The sequence below is a fragment of the Neofelis nebulosa genome, chromosome 1, assembly GCF_028018385.1.
Source record: "Neofelis nebulosa isolate mNeoNeb1 chromosome 1, mNeoNeb1.pri, whole genome shotgun sequence".
Classification (NCBI taxonomy): Eukaryota; Metazoa; Chordata; class Mammalia; order Carnivora; family Felidae; genus Neofelis; species Neofelis nebulosa.
The window spans coordinates 50,671,502-50,693,551 of record NC_080782.1 but is presented as its reverse complement, the minus strand read 5'-3'; the positions used below and the strand labels follow the sequence as shown (position 1 = coordinate 50,693,551).

Genomic DNA, 22,050 nt, shown 5'->3' with positions numbered 1-22,050 from the left:
AAGCGGGCTCTGTGCTGACAGCAGAGAACCCAGTGTGGGGCTTGAACCTGTGAACTATGAGACCATGACTTGAGCTGAAGTTGGATACTTAACTGATGAGCAAACCGATGTTTCCCCCATTTCTGCTATTATTAATATCTTTCATTAGTCTAATACTTTATTACAATTGATGTGCCATATTGACACATTATTGTAACATAGTATAAAGTTTATGGTTTATACTATTGTTGATTTTTATGTTATGTATTTTATGGGTTTGGACAAATGCATGATATTATGTAGAATGGTTTCACTGCCCTAAAAATCCCCTATTCTCCACCTATTTATCCCTCCCTCCCCCCAAACCCCTGACAACCATTAATCTTTTTACTATCTCCATAGTTTTACCTTTTCCAGAATGTCATGTAGTTGGAATCATATAGTATATAGCCTTTCCAGATTGGCTTCTTTCATTTAGCACTATGTATTTAAAATTCCATGTCTTTTCATGACTTGATAGCTCATTTCTTTTTATTGCTGTATAATATTCCTTTCTATGGATTGCCAGTTTGCATATCCGTTCACCTATAAAAGGACATCTTGATTGATGATGCCTTTTATTTAGCTGGATTTTTATTGATATAATTATAGACTCACATGTAGATGTATGAAATAATACAGAGTGATCCCATGTGTACCCTTTACCCAGTACCACAATAGTAATACTTTGCAAAACTATAGTACAACATTACATAGTACTATACCATATTCATATAGGATATGAACATTGACAAATCCACCACCGTACTCAAATTTCTCTAGTTTTACTTGTAGTCATTTGCATATGGGTATGCTTTTCATTTTGTAAAATTTTCTCATGTAAGGTCTGTTTATCTACCACCACAGTAAAGATATTGGGCATTGTCATCACTACAAGGGTCCTTTCTATTATATTTTTGTAGTAGCTACGTCTACCTTCCCTCTGTCCCTCACCCTTGGCAAGCGCTAATCTGCTCTCCATTTCTAAAACCTTTTCATTTCAGAATTATGTTAAGTAAATGGAATGATGCAGTGTATTTGTTTTCTATGACCTCCATAACAGAATACCACAGACTGCGTGGCTTAAAAATGGATATTTATTTTCTCACAGTTCTGGAGTCTGGAAGTCCAAGATCAAGGTGTCAGTGGGTTTGGTTTCCTCTAAGACCTTTGTCTTTGGCTTGTAGATAGTCACCCTCTTGCTGTGTTCTCACACAGTCTTTCCTCTTTGCCAGCACACCCTGGTGTCTCTTTGTGTGACCAAATTTCATCTTCTTAGGATGCTAGTCAGATGAGATTAGGGCCCACTCTAAGGGACTTATTTTAACTTAATCATTTCTTTAAAGACCCTGTCTCCAAATACAGTCACATCCTGAGGTACTGAGGATTAGATATTCAACATGTAAATTTTGAGGGGCTGTGGGGGGAAATAAGTCTGTAATATTCAGTATGTAATCTTTCGGTACTGGCTTTTTTCATTCAGCATAATTCTCTTGAAATTCATCCAGGTGTGTCAATACTTTGTTTCTTTTTATTACTGAGTATTAGCCAATGGAATATTGCTTAATGCCTTTCTATTCCATGTACTTGAAGCCTGTGCATATAATGCTTTATATTAGGGGTCCCGAATTAATGCAAACATAGAATAAGTTAAACAAAAAGGTAAGAAAGCCATGTAACAGACCAACTTTAGCACCAATGTCCTTACACTGGGTTACCATATATCAGCTTTGAAAACCAAGAATTGTAATTTTATAATCATTCAAAATTAATTGTTTAAGTAGTTACTTTTTGGAGGGAGGTACTTACTACTAAAATATTCTAAATTTAAGCATTGAAAATATTTTTGTGATCTAATCTTTCTCTTGATTCCATATTTCTTTTGGAAGTGTTTTAAAATACAGATTTCAACTCTTTTGGTTGCTTTTGTCATAAATCCTTCTTCTCCATGAACTGCTACTTTTGTTAATGTGATCTTCCACCCATGACTGGATTTTAGCTGCTTTTGTCTTTTTGAAAATCTGCTCATGAGACAGAGATTATGGTTCACGAATCTTATATAATTTAGTTGGGACATACAAGGTCTCCTGCCTGATATGCAGAAAACAGGGGCAGCCTGAAGAATGATAGCAGGAAATACCAATAACAAAACTCCCAGAGAACCCCTGATTCATATGAAACTAGACTGAATTGATGTCTAATTTATAGATTATTTTCAAAGCCATAAGATTTTGTTTGGTTTCAAGCCTAGAATATAATAAGCTAAGATGCCAATGGGTTCTAGACAGTAAAATTATATTGCAATTCACACGAGGCCTAAATGATATAATTATATGTTGTGGGAACAAAGGTCTTTAAAATTGTACGATTTCATTGTTAGTCTGATAAAGCAGTGAACATATTAGAGATAGTTTCTGTATCCTTTTATTTAAAATAAAAGTTTATACTGGGTCTTCTTTAGGCTTCAGATGATCAGCCCAACACATTATCTTGAACTTTTTGTGGAGTATCACCAACAAAGCAACAACTACACTACTACTGCCACTAACATTTTTTGAGTGCTCAGTAGGAGCCAGGAGTCATGCTGGCCACTTTAAATAATGGAAGCCTCACAGAATCAGGGACTGTTATTATTTTTTCCTCTTGAGAGGCAGGAACACTGTGGCTTAGGGTTAAGTTAACCTGGCCAGAGTCACATCACCTAGGAAAGATAGGGAGTCCAGCATCATAAATTTTGTATTGAATTTTTTCCAATTCTAAATTGAGAGGGTAAAATTGTAAAAATAACAACCTTTAGGGATATCTAGTTCCTGGATAAAACAGAGGAGATTCTGAGCCACTGAGATGAGCCAAAATGTTAATGTAAAATCTCCAAAGTCCATGGGTACCTGCAGATTTCTCTTAGTTTTTGTTTGTCTGTTTGTTTGTTTGTTTTTGTTTGTTTGTTTTTTGTTTTTTAATCCCCTCATGCTGAGAGCCCTCACCTGGGGGGCTGGACCCAAATAGAAGGTACCATGGAACACACTGGGTGTTCATCAGTACATCTATGGATTGCTATATTAGAAACCTATGCCCTAAATAGAAAATTAATTCTAAAAAATATAGTGATAAAAATATACTTGTACATAACCTTAAACATGTCCACTTAGACTAATACCTATTTTAGGAGACATAACTCGGACATCTTCATGAATAAATTGGAACAATTTATTTCAAAACCATTCTACAGGAGCATGGCCCAATAGAACATTCTGCAACGATGGAAATGGTCTATATCTGTCCTGTCCAATAGTAGACTCTACTGCATGTGGCTACTAACCACTTGAAATGTAGCTATGGAGACTCAGAAACAATGGAATTTAAAATTTTACTTAATTAGTTTAAATTTAAATAGCTACATGTGTAGTTACTGTATTGGAAAGTACAATTCTAAAAAGTAAAGACTTATTTATAACACATACCATAAAAATTTAAATATACCTGTTCCTCATATTCCCTTCATTTCTTTCCCTGGGTAGGAGAGTGAGGAAGGGGTTAGAGAGGGAAGTGTCGAGTCCAAATGTAAAATCATTTTCCATGTTTACCTGTCCCAAATTCAAGCTGTGTTTTGTTGACAAAATTTGGGAAGGTTGAAGAGTTGGCAGGCCTGTCTGTCCCCTTGCCTGCATGAATGTGTCAGCACCTCATTAATCTTGTGTTAAACTGTGAAGGCCCTTTCCTTCCCACTATGGGCCTGTTTTTAAAGGACACTTCAGTGCCCCCTCTGCATCTCACAGATTTTTAAAAAATTTACAAGTTCTGTAGATTAATTTCAGCTTATGTTTTATTTAAAGATATCTTAATCATTCACAAATTGGAATGAGAGAAATTATTTTGGGAAGCGGGAAGTTAAAATGTACTGTCGTGAGTTTTTGAGGAACATATTAGGTGTTTATTTTCTAGAAATTAAACGCATGAGGATTCTGTTTTATCCTTCTCCAATTTGAATTGAAACTTCAGTGAAATGATTCTGTCACACAGTGGTCTTGGTGATCCTTCTTTTGCAAAGAAAAAAAAAACACATAGAGTGTGGTTGTTGTTGTGTTTTTTTTTTTTTTAACTTAACCGTTTTTGTCATTTTTGTTCAATGTAAGAACTAGATGACAACATCTTTAAACGATACTGAATATTTTAAGCCTAAGCCTGTAGCATTTTGTCTTACAGGTGCATGGTGAATTGTATTGCTTTTTTTTTTTTTTTCCCTCTCAAGACAGACGTCTAGAATAACAACTTTCTGTATTTCCTGACACTGGAAACAGATACCGTTTGGGATTCCTTTTATAGTTTCTTCAGCTAACGACTCCAGTGACCACTCAATTGTGGTCTCGTAGTAAATCAAAAATTCTTTGAAAGACCCAGCTCTGTTATATAATTATAAATGTCCCACCTCCCTAACTAAAAAGAAAGTGAGTTTCTCTTGCCTTAAATAATATGGACTCTACGTTGGCACATAATACTTTTTGAAAATAAAAGAATGGACCACTTTCTTCTCTTTCTCCTCCTCCTTCTTTTAAACTACCCTACAATTGATGAGGCATACACATAATCTTCAGGCTGTGTCAGATCTGGTTGGTCAATCATGAAGAAAGAGAAAAACCACTTTGCAAACTGCTGCTTCAAGTGTACGCAGTCCTCCCATGAATGACTTGCCCTAGTTGGAATTTTGGTTTTCACAATTACTGAGGCCAAAACCCTGAGTCCCGGAATGGACTCTCAATTGTTTACTTTGTAGTTTAATAAAATGGAATTAAAAAATAAAATCAGGGGAAGATCCAGGTCTGGCCAGGAGTCAAGAAGAGGACCCTGACAGAGGGCCTCGTGGGAGGATCCCCAGAAGCCCTGCCCTGCAGTCATCCCTGGGAGACCCCAGGGTGGAATGACCACGTGTGTTGTTTCCTGACTTCCTCATCCGGGTCAGAACGACACTAGGGGCTTGATTTAAGGAGCAGGGCCTCGCGTCTACAGAAGGGAGGGCATGGAAGAAAAAACGAACGAAAACTAATAACCAGGTTAAGGCAAATCAGATCAAGTCCAACCAACTCCACGGTAGTATTGGGAGCAGCGTGTTCGCAGCCTGCATTTCACTGCCGTCTTTGAGGCTGCGAGAAGGGGTCTCCGCCATGTTTTCCCCAGTTGCGTTTAGGTCAAAGACGGCAACAGTGGAACTTTCAAGTATGGTTGGCGTTGGTGGGGGTGGGGGGCACTCCGCTAGGCTGGGCAGACAACAGGCAGGCTTCGGCCAAGACCCAGCGTCTTGCCCTCTGCTCAAGTCACGGGAGGCAACAGCGGCGTTGCACCAGACTCTAGAAGTCGGCGAAAAGGCTTCCTCAGAAACTGGGGCCTCAGTGTGTGCCAATCCTTGTAAAGCGTTTCACCTCTTCAGAGGCTAATGCCTCTCAAAACCAAGAACAATTAAAGCGAGAGTCTTTCCAAGCAACTGGGGAATTGAGCAAAATAAATCAGAAATCCTCAGCCTCGGCTCTGGAGGTTCGCCTCATTATGAGAGCAGATCTATTAGCCCTCTTGCCTTTGTCTTTCATTTCTCAAGTGAGGTGATTCTAATTAAATTAATCTGCATGTCAATCTATCGGTGATCAATCAAAGAGCCTGAGGTCCCCCCTATGCTGCAGGGTGCTTGCGGCTGACAGGGGCTGATAATGGAGGAAGAAATAAACTGTCGAGGAAAGTTAATTAGTCAACATAATAGGTGGATTAAACGGGAGCTGGCTGATTGCTGTTTCCCATGTCAAAGCATGAGGTGGGAGCTGAAGCTGCAATTACAGACAATTATTATATTTGGTTGTAAGAGGTCGCATGAATAAACATATCTCTGTGGGTTTCAGTTTTAATCCTCTTCCCCATTTAATATAAGGAGAAGTGTAGGTCATTTTTTTCCTCATTGTTTTAGTCAAAGTTCTCCGAGAAAACACCTTTGCCTGTGTCCCTTCTGGCAAACTGGGTTCAGAGTCAGTTTTGAGATGGCCAGGGTACCTGAATTACATCTTGGGCCAAAGGCACCATTTCTTTTTCTTGTTTTGTTGTGTTTTGTTTGCTTGTTTTTGGCTTCGAAACACAGATCTAAGACCCTTCATTACCAAGGATCTTTTGGGGAGGGATTGTGCTGTTGGTGGTAATGGGGGTGAGGGTGGGGGAGGGGGAAGGAAGTTTGGTCTGATTAATTGAAGTATTGTGGGAAGAAAAAAGTGCAAGAAACACCAGAAAGACACCCAGGAGGGAAAGCTGCATCCCAGGTCTCACTGAAACCTCTCTTTTTCATTTCTCTATCCTCTTAACCCTGACACAGTGGTGGTGGTGGGGGGGGGGGGGATATTTTAAAGATTCAAAAGATTTTTATTTGCATGATCAACTGTGATATCTGCTTCAGTGTCTAAACTGAAGGGTAATTTAGGTGAAACACAACCACCGTTGTGTAAAAAAAATATGCTAATAAAGATCCTCTTGTTAAAATTATGGTTAACAGTGTACCTTCTGCTGTATAACTATAAACTGTGCAATTTTACTTAAAACTGCATCAAAAGCGTTCCATGCCAAAGACCCACTCATCAATAGCTCCTCTTGTTAGACTTGTACAGCATAAGCACCAGTTATTATGTGAAATAGCTATGCAATTTTCTTCAGCTCCCAGCTGTTATTTATTTAACTTGAGTTTATTACCCTCCATGCTTTTATATTAAAATGTTCATTCATTTCTCTCTTCTGTCTTCAGGTCGTGGTGTCTACGACAGTCAATGTGGATGGCCATGTCCTGGCAGTCTCTGATAACATGTTTGTCCATAATAACTCTAAGCATGGGCGGAGGGCTCGGAGGCTTGACCCCTCGGAAGGTACGCCCTCTTATCTGGAACATGGTAGGCAAATCATTTTCATTGGTTGGCATTGCTACTTTAACTGTGAATCTATTTGGTTTCTTTCTTCCAACTCCACCACATTTTCTACTCTGTTTCGAATTTCAAATGTTCTATTGAACGTTATTGATACTAAGTATTGAAAGACAGGAAGACATCTTGGAGGCCCAGCCTTTCTTGTTGCACATCTCTCTACCCTGGAAATGGCTGATGCATCTTTTCTTCAGGTTGAGAGAGACCTGGGTCTCCAGGGAGACCTGGACCACTGCTTTATTTTCGGCTCCCACTTAACTGAAAAATAAAGGAAGGCCAAAGGAAGGTCATAAATATTGTGATACATTTTGGGTTTATAACTGACTTGGTTGCTTAATGAACTCCACCATCTTTACAATCCTGCTGGTGTACCTCTGTAACTTCATATTAAACCTCATTTGGAGACAATGTCCAAAATCTAGGTCAGAGGCATTTTCTGAATTTGAAGCCCAAACTAAATGTCCCTCCTGTGCCTCGTGCATAATCTTCCCCTCATCAGCACATAATAGAGCCTGCTTTCTGTAGGTGGACTTTGTTTAGGTGAAATCACATATGTCTTGAATTTGTGGCTAATCAGTGGTAGCTTTGAGAGGACTGGAGGAAACCAGATAAAAATTTGAATCAAGGAAAGTGAATACCACTCAAAGGAACCACGGGCTAGATTGAATGTACATCTGAATGTTTCTGTACTACACGTATATGTAATGTATTCTTCCTTCTGTCTGCTCATCCTTCCATTGATACATCCATCCACCCATCTGTTCATCCATTTATTTATCCATCTATCCATCCTCCATCCACCCATCCATCTATTCATCATTTATCCATCCATCCATCCAACCATCCATCCAGGAAACAATGATTGAGACTCTACTCAATACCAATCACCATGCTAGAATGTCTCTTATCTTCTTCAAGTTAAACTCTAAACCCATTTCTCTACTTCACTTTCTAGTTTGCTATGTCAGCAGGATTCTTTTAAAAACACTACTGCACAAATTACCACCTGATTGTCTGATTTTTCCAAGGGCTGTGAGCCGTCCATGATATAATTCATAAGGTAGAAAACCCCCTTCCCTGCCAGCATTCTAATTTAATAAAAATACCACTATCATTATTTTTGCCTGTTTTATTTCCTGCACTTAAGGAATATACAAACTACTTTTTATTAATTAGCCAGATGTAACACTCTTAGAAGGGATTCTTCACCAGTTTTACAGTCTTTTTAAAGTAAACCATCATCTTTCAAAAGCCGCTTCTTTATGGTTTCATTAGTGCTGAGATGGATGGATATTACTTTTTTGCAGAAGGCCATTTGAAATACCTGCTCATGATTACATTCCTAGTTCCATTCCTGTACTTGAAATTATTCTGATCCTCACTTTATAGTAATATTGCCTTTTTAATACCCTTGGAGTCACTTAAGGCATTGTATTACTAGAAGTATTTAGAGGAAAGGAAGAGAAAAAACTAGGTATATACTCACTGGGCACAATTTGGAGAGCAGTGGCTTAAAAACTGAAGTCTTGTTTTTGACTGTGGCTGGTTAGTTACAATGGTTACTGCCCTGTCCAAGGACAGACTTGACTATCACTTTGAAATCTACCAGTCATGGGTTCATAGTTTCAAAATGTGCTCCAAGTGCAGACTACACCCAGCTCCCATTCCTGGCCTTGGGAAGTCAGTGACAGACCACATGACACAATGCAAATTGCAAATCATCCCTCTACTTGGTGGGGGGGGGGGGGGGGGCGGGGAACACAAACCAACAGAAACAACCTGCTAGGAAAGACACTTCTAGAACATGGAGGTCAGGAACATGATTTTGTATTGTGATGTGGAGGAAAGACTCGATGTAAATTCAGTTTTTAGTTTCACCTCTGACCTTTACGTGACCTTGGACAAGTCACCTTACTTTTGGGGATCCTTAGTTTTCTTCTTGGTAAAATGAAGGTGATGATCTGTAGGGGTAAAAAAACTGTGTGCCTTGAGTGGGGGCAGGTCAGGTACATAGGGGAAGTGGGCTGGGTGGAGACTGCAGAAGAAGGGCAAGTGTATGCTCTATTGTCCCACAGAGAGTTGTGGCCAAGGGGACTGAGGGCCCAGTGGGGCCAGATGTTCTAGTGTGGCAAGAACAAAAACTCCTGATTTTTAATTGTTGGTAACTAATTATAAAATTTTTAAACCTAGAAGGGAAGAAGGGGGAAATGCCACTTAGGAGGAATAGAGCCATAGACTAACAGTTTGAGATCTCTAGATCAAAATGTCTCTAGGCTTCATCCCAGCTCAAATATCCTTGCTTCTAGGTATACATATTAATATTTCAATTGGAATATCATATTATTCTAAGTTTTAAAGGCAATATTTTATTCTTCGGCTCCAATTTACCAGTCTACGAGTGGCCGTGTTATTAACATATTGTTCATGAAAATGATGACATTTCACTTGTTCATAAATGGCTAACCAACAGTGGGGATGTGGCCGTGTCCTGTCTTCTTCAGCTAGGGGGCCTAGCTCTCACCAAAGCCTTACATTATTTCTCTCCAGAAGAATAAAAGGGTAGGCACCTTGAAATTCTTTGTAATGACAATAACATGGAAATCTGCTTCTCTGCAGAATGAATCAACCAACCACACATAACCACCCACTCATTTAGACACTTCAAAGTGATACATAAATATCTACTCAGCAAAGGATGACTATTGGGCTCTTTCATTGGGGATGTGTGGGAATGGACCTAAATGCTAATGCATGTTGATTTGGGGGTATGGTAATACTTTATCTTACCATTGAAAAATCCTGTTTGAAACTGTCCTGTTTAAAACTTCCAGAACCAAACCCCTACTCCTTGGCTGCTCCAATCCTTCCTTCATCCCCACCTCAGACAGCCTCTGCACAGTGAGACTGCTGGCTATTTTCACCTTTTAGATGACCTGTAGGAGCCTTCATTTTTCCTCATTCTGGGCTTTTTACCATCTCATTTACAGGTAGCCTGAATTATTTTGAGCAACTCTGCACATCTCTATTTATATCTTGCTTGTCAGACAGTTGGAGGAAAGTTCCCTTTTGTAGCTCATGTTTCTGCATATAAGTAGAAATAGAGACCATGCTTTACATTCATGCAGTCCTCCCTGTGTGACCCATGGACTTCCAAACCTCCCTGCTCAAATAACTGCCCCTGGATTTCAAGTAGGAGAGTTCACAAAGGCAAATTTATTTCACAGAATCTTTCATGGTCCAAAGAGAGTGAATCCTGGCATGCTGTAGCTCATGGTAATTGCTCTCTCTCATTTTTTTCTTCATTCATAAATACTGAGATTTTCTTTGGCTGAATATTTATGGGAGAGTTTAGACTAGTGAGTTTTCATCTTTAAGCAGTAGCTTTATGGAAGATATATGCTGTGGAGAGAGGTAGCTTCAGCAGGTGGCTACTCTCAGGGTTTCAGTTTTTGAAAAAGCATAGACTTGGGGCCAAAGATGAAGAATTCTTGCCACCCATGGTAATGTACAACCCTAGCTTATGTGTCTGCCCTGTCTTCCCTTCATTTGGGCAAATTCCTGGGGACTGTATGCTGGGGATCTTTAAAGGCTTAGGGAGTGTTGATACTGTCATTATTGTTCTCTTGAGTTTCAGGTTGTGTTTACTTGAATTTAAGGCCAATTGTGGCATCAGTTTCTCTATTCTTTCCCCCTATGGCAAAATGCAGTGCCCTCACAAAGCTATAGTGCAGGGACCCTGTCAGCTTGCATGCGCTAACACTTTATTATCTAATGATCTAATATGCAACAAGGCAAAGTGCCGGTGCTCATCATTCTGACACAGAATGCCGGGAGAAGTGACTAAATTACTTTATGTACCATTAGCGCTAGCAGCTATGGTGAACTCACCGGCAGCATTTATGCAAATGCCTGTGAATACACTCTAGTGGCTTTGTCAGAAAGCCTTCTGACAAGCAGTTTAAATGCTCATTTTTTTTAGGGGACATTTTTTTTTTTTTGGCGTGCATGTGTTTTTATCCCTTCCTCCCTTCTCTTTGCCTCTATTCTCTCCCCTTTTTGTATGGTTGGAGGACATGCCTTCTCTGTGATCACTGGGAAATCTGAGCAGGTCAGAGAGCTCAGCTGATCATCAGTAGGCACCCTTTCTGGTTTTAAGGCCCCAACTGGTGTTTTGCATAGTTAGGTTTTTTTTTTTTTAAATCGGTATGAATTTGTATAGTTATCATATGTATTTGAAAAATCAGTAAACCTATTACTCAAGAGTTTTTAGAAGGTGAACACTTTAATGTTAATGAGTTCTAACCTACGATTCCACTTAGTTTCTTGGCTCAAATATAGATGATTTTAAATACCCATGCTTTTTAAAATTGCAAAACAGTTGAAATTTAGTTTTCGTAGGCATGAGATACAAATGAATTAAATTTCCCTTTAAAGTAATTCTACAGATAAAGACATGAAGTATAAATGTGCCAGGATCCCAGCATAAAACAAACCTAAACAAAAGTAGGGTTTGGTCAAACTAAAAACACTTTATAGAGGAGAGAGTGGTAATAGAATCACTGGGCCCATCTCTTTGCTGTAATTACAGCGTTAGAGAAGTAGAATCAGATTTTCCCCACCACCAGTTAGTTCTGACCTCTCCATTGTAGTTTCCCTTTCCAGCTGTCCCTGACAATATGGTGTTATTCTTGCTCTTTAGCATTTGACCTTCTTTAATCCTTTTGCTCCAGACAGAAGCAGTTTTTGCTTCTGTTGGTTGCCCCTGGGTATCCAACCCCATTGACTCCCTGTGCCCAGCTGCACTTAAATTTGTTGTTTTATGGACATGTGGAGAAAGATGATTCAGGCTTGGGAAGATTACTCCAAATTGAGAGACAGCATGGAGCTTCCAACAGAAAGGAGAGGCCCCCTCTTCTCCCTTCTGTGTAATGAGGCCCTAAGAAGTGGCTAGTAAATATCAGCCGGATCTAACAGAGGGAGGATCGGGCTGTCTGAGGGAAGAGCTGGATTCCGGACCTGACTCTGTCATGAACTAGCTGTATGACTCTGGGTAGGTTCTTTGCTTCTGTGGCCTCAGTTTGGTATGCATTCAATGAGACCTGGGTTGGGTCATCTCTAGACCTTTTAGCATGCACAATTTTTGGTGCTCTGAACTGAAACTGTTGACACATGCCTCTCCTTGTCTGGAGGTGCCTTTGGAGAAACAGGACCTCAGGAGAACAAAGAAATCCACTGGATGTTTCCGGTATAGCACTTTCTTTGGATCTCCAGCCAAGGAATGAGGTCTCAGCTTACTGCGACTTCAAATCATTCCTTCTCCATTCATTCATTCATTCTAAGCATCCAGTACGTGACAGACACCATGCTGAGATACAGTAGCACAAGGCAGATACAGGCCCTGTCTCCACAGAATTTCTAATGTAAATAGAGAAGAAAGATATTTAAAACAATTTACAACCAGCCCATGAGAGTTATGCATAAAAAGGGGGACCATAACAGGAGTGGGGGGGGGAAGTGAGGTGTCAGGGAAGCTTCTTTGAGAATATCACATTTTTGCCGGAACCTAACAAAGAGCTGAGTAAGTTTTCACGAGGTAAAAGGGACAGAAACAAATTTCCAGGAAGAGGGGACAGCGTGTACACAGGCTATTTTGCTTAGGTGAGTTCAGGGAACCTAGAGGAGACTGGGATGACTCCTGTTGCCCGCTGTCACTGGGAGGATGGCAGGAGATGAGGCCGCGGTGGCTGCTGAGGGCCAGATTATGCAGGCCCACATGAGACACTCAGGCCGTGGTTGTTGGCAATTGTGAAATGGTGTGGGGGGCCAAGCAGGGCTTTGATGAACTCATTTTCAATTACATGGACTCCTAGTGTGTCATGAAAGCCCAGGGCAAGATCACTCTGAGTTGCTTATAACTTTGCTCTTCCCTGCCGGCCCTTGGAAGCTCACCAGGGAGTTGGCTGTGCCTGGGAGCCGTCCCCCTGATCACTCCTCATTTTATCAATAGTGCAAGTGTTCAAAATAGGAAGAAAGTCAAACATTTTGAGAGTTCTTTTTCCAGATGGTTTTGGCTTATCGATTTGCTTTTTGCATAAGTAGCTTAGAAAGAATTTACCTATTGACTACTGTTAAACTTACAGAGACTTTTTTAAGGCCTTCAGAATGGAGGGCTGCTGTGTTACTTGGCTATGAAATGTATATTATTTGTCTAACCCCAACAAACTAAAATTGAATGAGTGAAAATAAACTAAACAATGAAGAGAAGGCATACTCTCCCAGATTTCTCTCTTCCTCTCCCACTGTGGTCAATGGGTGAGTGACAGCTCATGCCAAGTGAAGGGCCACTGACGTATAAAAGGTCATCCAGTGCATCCTGTCATTTTCCAGATAAGGAAACTGAGACCTAGCAAGGGGATGTAATCTTCTCACATTCACATAGATAGTTTCTGTCAAAATCTATTTGGTACTCTTTACCCACAGTATGCTGGCAGGCAAGTGTGAAATCAGGGGGCGCACAGCTTTATAGTCACTGGGTTACACAAGACATTGGAGGACTTGGAGTTTACTCCTGATGCCTTTACAGTTCAGGTTGCTATCAGCTTGCAGGGGTCTCTCTGGGATTCCAAAGATCATGAAAGATACATCTCTCTAGCTTCCCAACAGAAATGCACTTTCAAAACATGAGGGCCAGGTATGAAAGATGCAGACAGAGCTTTACACTTAGACAGTGGCCCTTCATATGACTGGTTTTGGTGAAGAACTCCAGTCAGGCCCACTGAGGGAAAAGCATTTTGGTGAAGGGTCCAGGTTACTGTAGATAAATATTTATGTCATGCTTTGTTACTTAGAGTGGCACATTACATCTTATCAATTGATTTTCCTACTTGAAAAAGAAAGATGAATGGACAAACATTAGGGCTAAGAATATCCAGATGTGTCATAGAATAGAGCTCATAGGCCCCAGATTTTCAAGCATCAAATCAGGCCTTTTTCTTTGAGCAGTGGGGAAGTAGCCTTTTGTCCTCCCTCGCAATAAAAAATTACGTGGCAAGAAGTCAAGATAATGAATGAAGATGTTAAGTGGAGACTGGTTTTTCAGTGTATATCCAGAGTAATCCATAAAGTGGGTAACGCCAGAAATCCTAACGTTGGGGACTTGATAGCCAGCAGGCTCGGGGTCAGGCAGATGAAAGAGTCTTCAGGAGCCGCAGGTCACTGCCAAGCAGGTGATCTGTGTTATTCTTAGTTGAATCTGACACTACCCATGGCACTAATGGGAAAGGAGAAATAATGCTGAGACTTTGCTCCCCTGCTTAGTGGTGACCAGGCCAAGTGGCAATGTGTATTATTATTATCATTGCTGTTGTTATTTGCTATTATCAGCTAACACTTATGGAACATTTACTCTGTGCCAGTACTGTGGTAATTATTTGACTTATCAAGTCCTCCAACAAATCTGAAGAACTGTAACAATTACTATTCTCATTTTATAGATGAGAAAACTAGGGTTTAGAGAGGGTCAGTAACTTACCCAATGCCACAAAACTAATTAGAATCGGACCTGAGACTTGACCCCTGGTCTGCCTAACCACATAGCCTCTGCATAATAATAGTACTAAGAATAATGACAGTAACCCTCAGTGAGTCCTTACAGTGCCAGGCACATAGTAAGAGGCACCCCTCATAAAGATGAGGAAACTGAGATTAAAGAGAGGCTAAGTTATTTGCCCAGAGTTGCACAGCATATAAGTAGTATATCTAGAGTTCAAACCCAGAAAGCCTGACTTTGGAGTCTGTACTTTCAACTACTTGCTCTGTATATAATGCTAAAATTCTTTCCATCTCTTATTCCACTGTTCTTTATCTCAGTACAAGGAAGGCAATTATGCTGGTATCTTAAATAGACCTTTCAAAAGTTAACTCAGAGAATATCTTCTTCTTTTTCTTAATGGCATACTGTGTATGTTTACCTTATAGCTTATTTTCCTTCAGTAATAACCTATTTTTTTCCCATGGCTATTCCACATTCTGCTAGTCAAATAAAAAAAAATGCTGATTTTGTTTGATGACTAGTATGTTTTCTATGGGGTTGGCAAGATAAGAAGGAGACTGGTAATATTTTATTTATTTGTAAGGATGTTCTAACTCATCTCTGTAGAAATCATTTGTTGACCATATGGGCTCCCTGGCATGTATACAAGGCAGAGAAAAAGGAGACCAGAGGAATACTGTGAGACTGTGAATTAAAAGGCTGTTGGGATACTAACAGCCTCCTTGTTAGGGGACTGAAGGGCTGCTAAACCTCATGCAGCAAATCACATGCGAACATGATATAGATTTGGGGAGGCTGTTTTCTTATATGAATTTCTTGACAAACCTATCAACTTTGGGAGACGTCCAGTATTTGGTATTTTGAATGACCTAATAAATGAGTGAGCCACATCTAACTTATTTTAATAAGCCCGGAGTATAGGGAAGAGCATGGTGGGAGGCAGGGAGTGGTGCTTGCTGCTTATATGTTGGACCGAAATGACAGAACTTTTGTAAACCTAATTGTTTTATCTTATGTTTGGATACAAAATCATCATAATTCCAGTTGTGCTTATTTGCATGACTGATTATTCCAAACTAAGGGCCTCTTTCTACTTACTTGTCATAGGACCTTCTCTGACTTGAGAGTATCAGAGGATTCAAGGGATATGAACATGCAAATGAAAGTGTTTGTAATCTGTCATCAATCTTATTAAGATGAGATATTTAGGGTCAGTGGCCAGGAGTGGGTTTGAAACATTTTTGTTTGAACATTTTCAGTTGTGCATTCAGAAACAAAAATAGAGCCTGCCTCTACCTTTCAGCCTTGCTATGTGATCTCAAATATGTATTTTGATTTCTTTGGATCTCAGTTTCCACATCAATTAAAGGGGGAGTTTGGTAGCTTCCTTCAAGTCCCGATGATTTATTATTTGAATCCAGCTATTTCTGTGAGAGGTCTCCTATCTCCTAAGGTGTTACACATACACTTCCCTGGTGAGTGGCCACCAATACCAAGGTGATGGTCATTTTACAGGATAGATCCAAGGCCAACTTCTCTTCACCTTGAGCATTTCTCTAAGAGATCAGCAGTGGGTTCCAGGAGGCCTGGAAAAGCCCAGAGTGTAGCATACACAACCGCTAGGTAGCTCTCACCTGATGACGTTCTTCTCTCTGAATTTCTTCAGCTGAGACGGTAGTGTTGAATCCACTTAATAGTTAGCAGTGAGCTTTTAGATTAGGTTTCCCATGCAGTATGTGAGATGATTTTAGGTGATGGGGAGAAAACATTAAAAATTTTTTTTTTCTAAATAGTTGCAGGTCTATCTTGATGCATAAGCAAGCAAGCAAACAAACAAACAGAAATACAGCACTCCAAAGTTGTGATCTCAGCTATTACTGCTCAGGGCAAGACTGAATTAAAGAAAAAGAAAGTCAATGTAGACAAAAATAGCAGCTAGATCAATTAATTAATATTAAGTAGGTCATAGTGTAAGTGGTATTAGTATGGAGCAAAATCAGGACTGAAGTTTGGGAAACTGTTTTAGAGGGCTTAAGCATTGGGGAAGTAATAATTCTTTCAAGTCATCAGGAAACAGAGTAGGACCCTGGGAAACATAATTTTTTTAAGAATCAAAAAAAAATTTTTTTTTAAAGAAAACTTTTTAGTTCAATTTACCATTAGAATAGATTCAATGTCCTTGTAGGATTTTGAAAATCAAAATGTTTCCCAAGCTGTTAACTCTGTTTTTATTTTTAAACAAGTGGTGTCTACATGTCAGAGGGCAGAAATTAGTGTGGAAAGGAGGATTTGAGTCAAGGGAGAGAATCAGCCAGGGTCCACCCAGGCAGCACATTATGATAATATATACGGAACCAGCTGGACACTGAGCAAAGCTGACATTGTGTTGTCAGGGGCATCAATTTCTGAGATAGAATTTGAGTTCAAATGACAGAAAGAGCAGCAACTGTGTTGAAACTGATGCATGGGGGAGGGGCTGGGTAGGCAGGAACCAGCCAGGCCTAAAGACAGGAAGTGCTGGTACCTCCGGAAGGGGGTGGCTCTGTTTTCTCATCTGGCTGCTACCCTTCCTTCTAACCTTAACATCTGTCAGCAAGATCCACCTGGGCCTTTGCATGATTAGAGCCCACTGTAGGGGGAGCTTACTGGTGCTAATTTTAGCCCCCAAGAGCATAGAGTGCCTGCTGCAGGACCGGGGGGCCAGATCAGCTTAGGAAAATTAGGAAAACAGATTCCAAGGAGCTGCTGCTTACCCATTTAGGAAGTTCTATGTTGATGTAGTGGCGATTGTTAATAATGACTGAAAGAGTTTTCAACTTTTAAACTATTCTGTTTTGTTCCTTAATATCTTAACGACCCTGATGATTCTTCTTTTGTTCATTCTCTCCTTCATTCAGGCATTCAGTCATTCATCTATTTAACATATGTTTACTGACTGACTGCCTATTGTATTAGACATTAGGGATGCAGAGGTGAACAAGACAGGGGCAGCCTTTTGAGGTATATAGATGTGTGTGAGTGTGTGTGTGTGTCTATGTTAAGCAAATAATTACAAAAAATAACTAATTTAGAATTACTTAAATTACAATGATAGTACGCACTATAAAAGAGAAATACAAACTGCTAAGAGAGGTTTAAACAAGGGGATTCAGCCAAGTGTGACGAATAGAAGGACACTTAAAATTTAAAACACGAATGAGTAGCATTTTGTCAAGCAAAGAAGAGAGAGCATTTTTGGCAGAGGGGAAGCATGTCCAAAATACCATGTGGGGGCACAATATGAGAAGCTTGGGAGAGGGCTAATAGGGAAGGTGAGTTAGCTCAGAGATCCATTTTTGAAAAAATAAATTTGAAAATTTCTTATAGGTTGGTTTCTCTTTGACTTGGAGATATGGGTCCAATGCATTTTCCTAACGAGTTAACAGGCTACTAGAACTCTTTGCCCAAGTAAATGCTAGATTTTAGACCACTTTTTTGAGTGATGATGATTTTGCTGTTATGATACCAGCCTTTGAGCATTTATTACCTGTCAGGTTCAGTGCTCAGCCCTTTGTATCATCTCTTTTTTAATACTCTTAATCACCATAGGAGGGCACTGCTATTATTCTTCCCATTTAGCAAACAAGGGAAACTGAGGCCATCCTTCAAACATTTGGTTGTGGCCAAACAGAAAGAGTTAGGTTTTTGCATCTGTAGCATTTGGACCTCCAAGTAGCTGACATAAGGCGGTCATCACCACTGCTCTTTCCCACTGTTTAGTCAGTGCTAATCTCCTCACATTGGACTTCAGAGGTGGAGAGAAATTCTCCTGCTATTTGATCATGTAATATAATTCCTGCTTCAATTGAAGCAAATTCACAACGTTACTCAAAGGCAAATTGAAAAGCCAGATCTGTGCTAAATCCCCAGGGTATGTTAGTTGGCATGTGCAGTGATATATGGGAAGGTGCTTTTCTGGGTTAAGATAAAAAATCCTGGTATCACGTCACGCTATCAGGCACCCCATCTTAATCTCCTTGTGCCAGCCCTGCAACTTGAAATACTCAGTGGACAGAAATGAAACTTTATAGAAATTAGGTGAACATCATCCTTATCAGATGAATATAATGCCATCAGCATGATTTTAGCATCTTCAGAAAAAAGAGATTTACCTGGAGAGGAGCAAGAAAGAGTCTGAGACGTGGATCATAGGACTTTTCTGCCAGTCTGCCTTGGGCAAGTTGGCTGGGAGATGACCTAGTAATTAAAGTCCTGCTTAAACGTATGCTGGTCAGTCATAGTAGAGGCACCGACATGGGAAACCAGACGGTAACCAGAGAAGGAAAAGAAAAGTGAAACACAAAAGTAACACTCTGGAGCCCACAGGGTGCAGAAATAGATCTGAATTGGATGAATACTTATCTGACCACTAAGCATGAAAGCGAAACCTAAGTACTAATATATTTTTATCCCAATCTGTGAAATTAATCAATATTTTATATGTGAACATATGCTGCTATGTTGCCGGCTTATGTAATTGACAGTTGCAATCAGTAGGACACCAGTTGTTCAAACCCACATTTTTCACCCGTAGTTCTGGGGAGACATGCAGCAGGAGAATGCAGGGAATAGAGGCACAGACAATGTCAGATTTGGGGCTTCTTCTCAAGTTTCTCTCATTGTCTTCGGGGCAAAGTAAGAAAAATTTCAAGAGACAGGCATATGTAACCAATAAAAAATAGCAATAGATTTTGGCTGTTATTTGGAAGAATGGTTAAAATTAATGTGGTTGGTACACATTGAGAAGTTTAATTCTTTATTATTCTTTGTCTTCTTTTTGAGCACAGGTGGGAAGCCAACAGATACTGAACCCCTACTTTGTGCAGATCCCGAGGCAGATGTTTTTAGGTATATTATGTCTAGGACTGTGGATGAGGGGACTGTGTCCCAGCAGTTCCCAGGTATTTTATCATTTCTTTTTTTTTTATTTTTTTTTTTATGTTTATTCATTTTTTAAGAGACAGAGACAGAGTGTGAATGGGGTAGGGGCAGAGAGAGAGAGAGACACAGAATCTGAAGCAGGCTCCAGGCTCTGAGCTGTCAGCACAGAGCCTGACACGGGCTTGGACTCACAAACCGTGAGATCATGACCTGAGCCAAAGTCAGACGCTCAAATGACTGAGCCACCCAGGCGCCCCAGTATTTTATCATTTCTTAGTGGAGAAGGAAAATAGAGTTTTGGTCATTCTTTGCTAAAATCTTCCGGCTGAATCATCAAACCAGCTGTGCCTTCTAGTAACTGTATGTGCAACAAAAAATAAAGTCAGACATCAGATTCTTCTACCTTTCAACTTTGGCAGAATCCTAGAAACTCTTCTTGATTTGGTTAGCTAAAGCCTGTGGAATTCAATCAATGTTGCTCAAAAGAAAGAAAAAAAAAGTTGGGGAAAATGTTATTAAGGTACTGTTTTAGGATAACGTATTTAACCAGTAAACTTTTATTATTTTCTTTGTATGTGAAAAATTCTATAATGAACACCATTGAGATGGATAATGTCCAGATTGAAAATGAAACTTAAGGGGACTTGCTCTACATTTAAAAATGTAAGTTCTTAAAGTGCTGCTACAGTTATATCCTATGTCCAAACTCTGACTGTGTGTTTAGCAGCCTAACTTGTAACAATAGAAAAGCTTCTAAGCCTAGAAACTGGAATATTTCCAGTGTTCCTGTGTTTAAATTGGCACCTGTGGTATTATATTAGGATGCCATTTTTTGAACTTGGAAATAGAAGAAGGTAGAGAGAGATTTTACTATAATTCATATGTGGGGCTGAGTCTTAGGGGGAAAATAACTTGGCTTGGAAATAGACTAGTAATATTCTGTAAAGTTAATAAATATCTACACTCTATCTTGGGAATAGGAATTGCACAACTAAGATTTTATGGGACTTTGGCTGTAGTATTTACATGGTTGAAGTGAATGCTTTAGCCAAACTGAGCAGAAATTTCAGATAAATTCCAAAATTGAAAGGTAGTTGGGGTGTTTTAAATATTTGACTTTATCTACCAATGTGGACTCTCAAAGTTTCAAGTTCAAGTGAGTCTCTTAAATTCAGTTACCTCATTTGTAAAGTATAATTTAGAATAACATCTGCCTGCCTGCTACTCAGGGTTGATATTAAGAATAATTGAGATGGGCAAACCCTTTGAAAGCTTAACAATGCTAGTTAATTGTCAGGCATTGGTTAAGTGCAGAATACTATCTATCCAGTTTGTGAGTGAATGAGGTCCCTGCTTGCAAGGGATGTATTGACTGATAGGTTGATTTGCATACATATATGCCATCCCAGGTTTACATATACAAACATATATACCAGGATAAAAGTTCAAGGAAAAGTGTAGTTAGTGATGAATGAATGGAAAAGACATAGAAGTTCACTAAACAGTTAGTATTTTGTAGCCTGGGATAGGAAGAAACAGCTTCATGCAGAAGACCAGCCTTTATGAAACAGTACTGTTTGAGTAAAACCTTCCTGAAAAAGAAATGGTGGAATGATGCAAAGCATGTTTGGAAACAGTGACTTTGGAGGGCCTGTCATGATCATCTTCATTTTCTTTTTCTTTACATTCCTTCTTCTGCAACTCCTCATCTTTTTCATTCTGTCTCACATTTATTTATTGCTTACTCTGTGCAGAACTCTGTACACGTAGATTAACTTATTTAAACCTCACAACAACCTCATGAGGTGAGTTCTCTTATAACTGTCATCCCCAACTAAAGTGATAGAAACAGAGGCTTGAGAAAAGTAATTTACCCAAGCTGGTAAGTGTTGAAGCTGTAATGTGAGCTGAGGCCTCATGAATCCAAAGCCATTGGTCCCAACCGCTGCCAAGTCCTGCTTCCAGTTTGGGAGAGATGGAGAATGAGGTTGGAAGGGGAGAATTGGCCAGACTCAGGAGGGTGGACTTGATCCCATAGGCTAAGGAGAAACAACAGAAAGCTTTTGAGCACAGCAGTAACATTGTGAAAGCTGGCATCTGAGGAAGGTTAATCTGGGTTTTGGTATGTAGACGAGATTTAGCACATAATTAATAACCTGATAGTAGAAGTGAATTACAAACAGGCAAGTATGTTTGCTTTTTGCAGTCCAGATTGAACAGCCCAGACCCCAAAGAGTAATTTTTGAGGAAGTTGAGTCAGTCAACATGGAGTTCAAATGGAAGTGGAGTTCCCACTCTACTTTACTCTTCTGTCTGGATACATTTGATGATACACATTCCGGTGCTTGTGACGTCATTGATCATCACCACGGAAACATCTGTGCTATAACAAACACTGGAGTGCAGCGTCACTGAATGTGTCAGGGAGGAGAGGAAACTGGCTCAAAATGATAAGGCTCTCAATAATAAAAATTCAGTCAAATACGTTAGCAGTAGCAGCCTTGGTCGTGTGGAGAAATATAAGCATTACTATTCTGAAAAGCACAGAGCAGGAATTGTGCATTACTAAAGGTTGGGCAAGGTTGATTTTGGGATGCTGCTCACATTCAAAACACCGTTTCT

The 22,050-nt window shown here is 39.8% G+C and overlaps 1 protein-coding gene and 1 long non-coding RNA gene across 9 annotated transcripts in view; one reads left to right on the top strand and one right to left on the bottom strand.

Moving 5' to 3' along the window:
• The window catches only part of EBF1 (EBF transcription factor 1), a 392,556-nt gene that overhangs the window by 258,425 nt on the left and 112,081 nt on the right, over window positions 1–22,050 (top strand). For 4 of the 8 annotated variants that reach the window (XM_058721706.1, XM_058721698.1, XM_058721739.1 and 1 more), the window contains exon 8: window positions 6,785–6,902. In XM_058721706.1, coding sequence (XP_058577689.1) covers window positions 6,785–6,902 — 118 coding nt within the window. Of the gene's footprint in view, window positions 1–6,784; window positions 6,927–22,050 lie in introns of all 8 variants that reach the window. The other 4 variants (XM_058721690.1, XM_058721685.1, XM_058721724.1 and 1 more) reach the window with 1 other exon arrangement.
• Window positions 6,893–21,722, bottom strand: LOC131507233 (uncharacterized). The gene is made up of 4 exons (XR_009259399.1): window positions 21,585–21,722; window positions 21,303–21,467; window positions 16,143–16,216; window positions 6,893–7,214 (listed from the first exon to the last, which is right to left on the bottom strand). It is a non-coding gene; the product is annotated as an uncharacterized LOC131507233 (long non-coding RNA).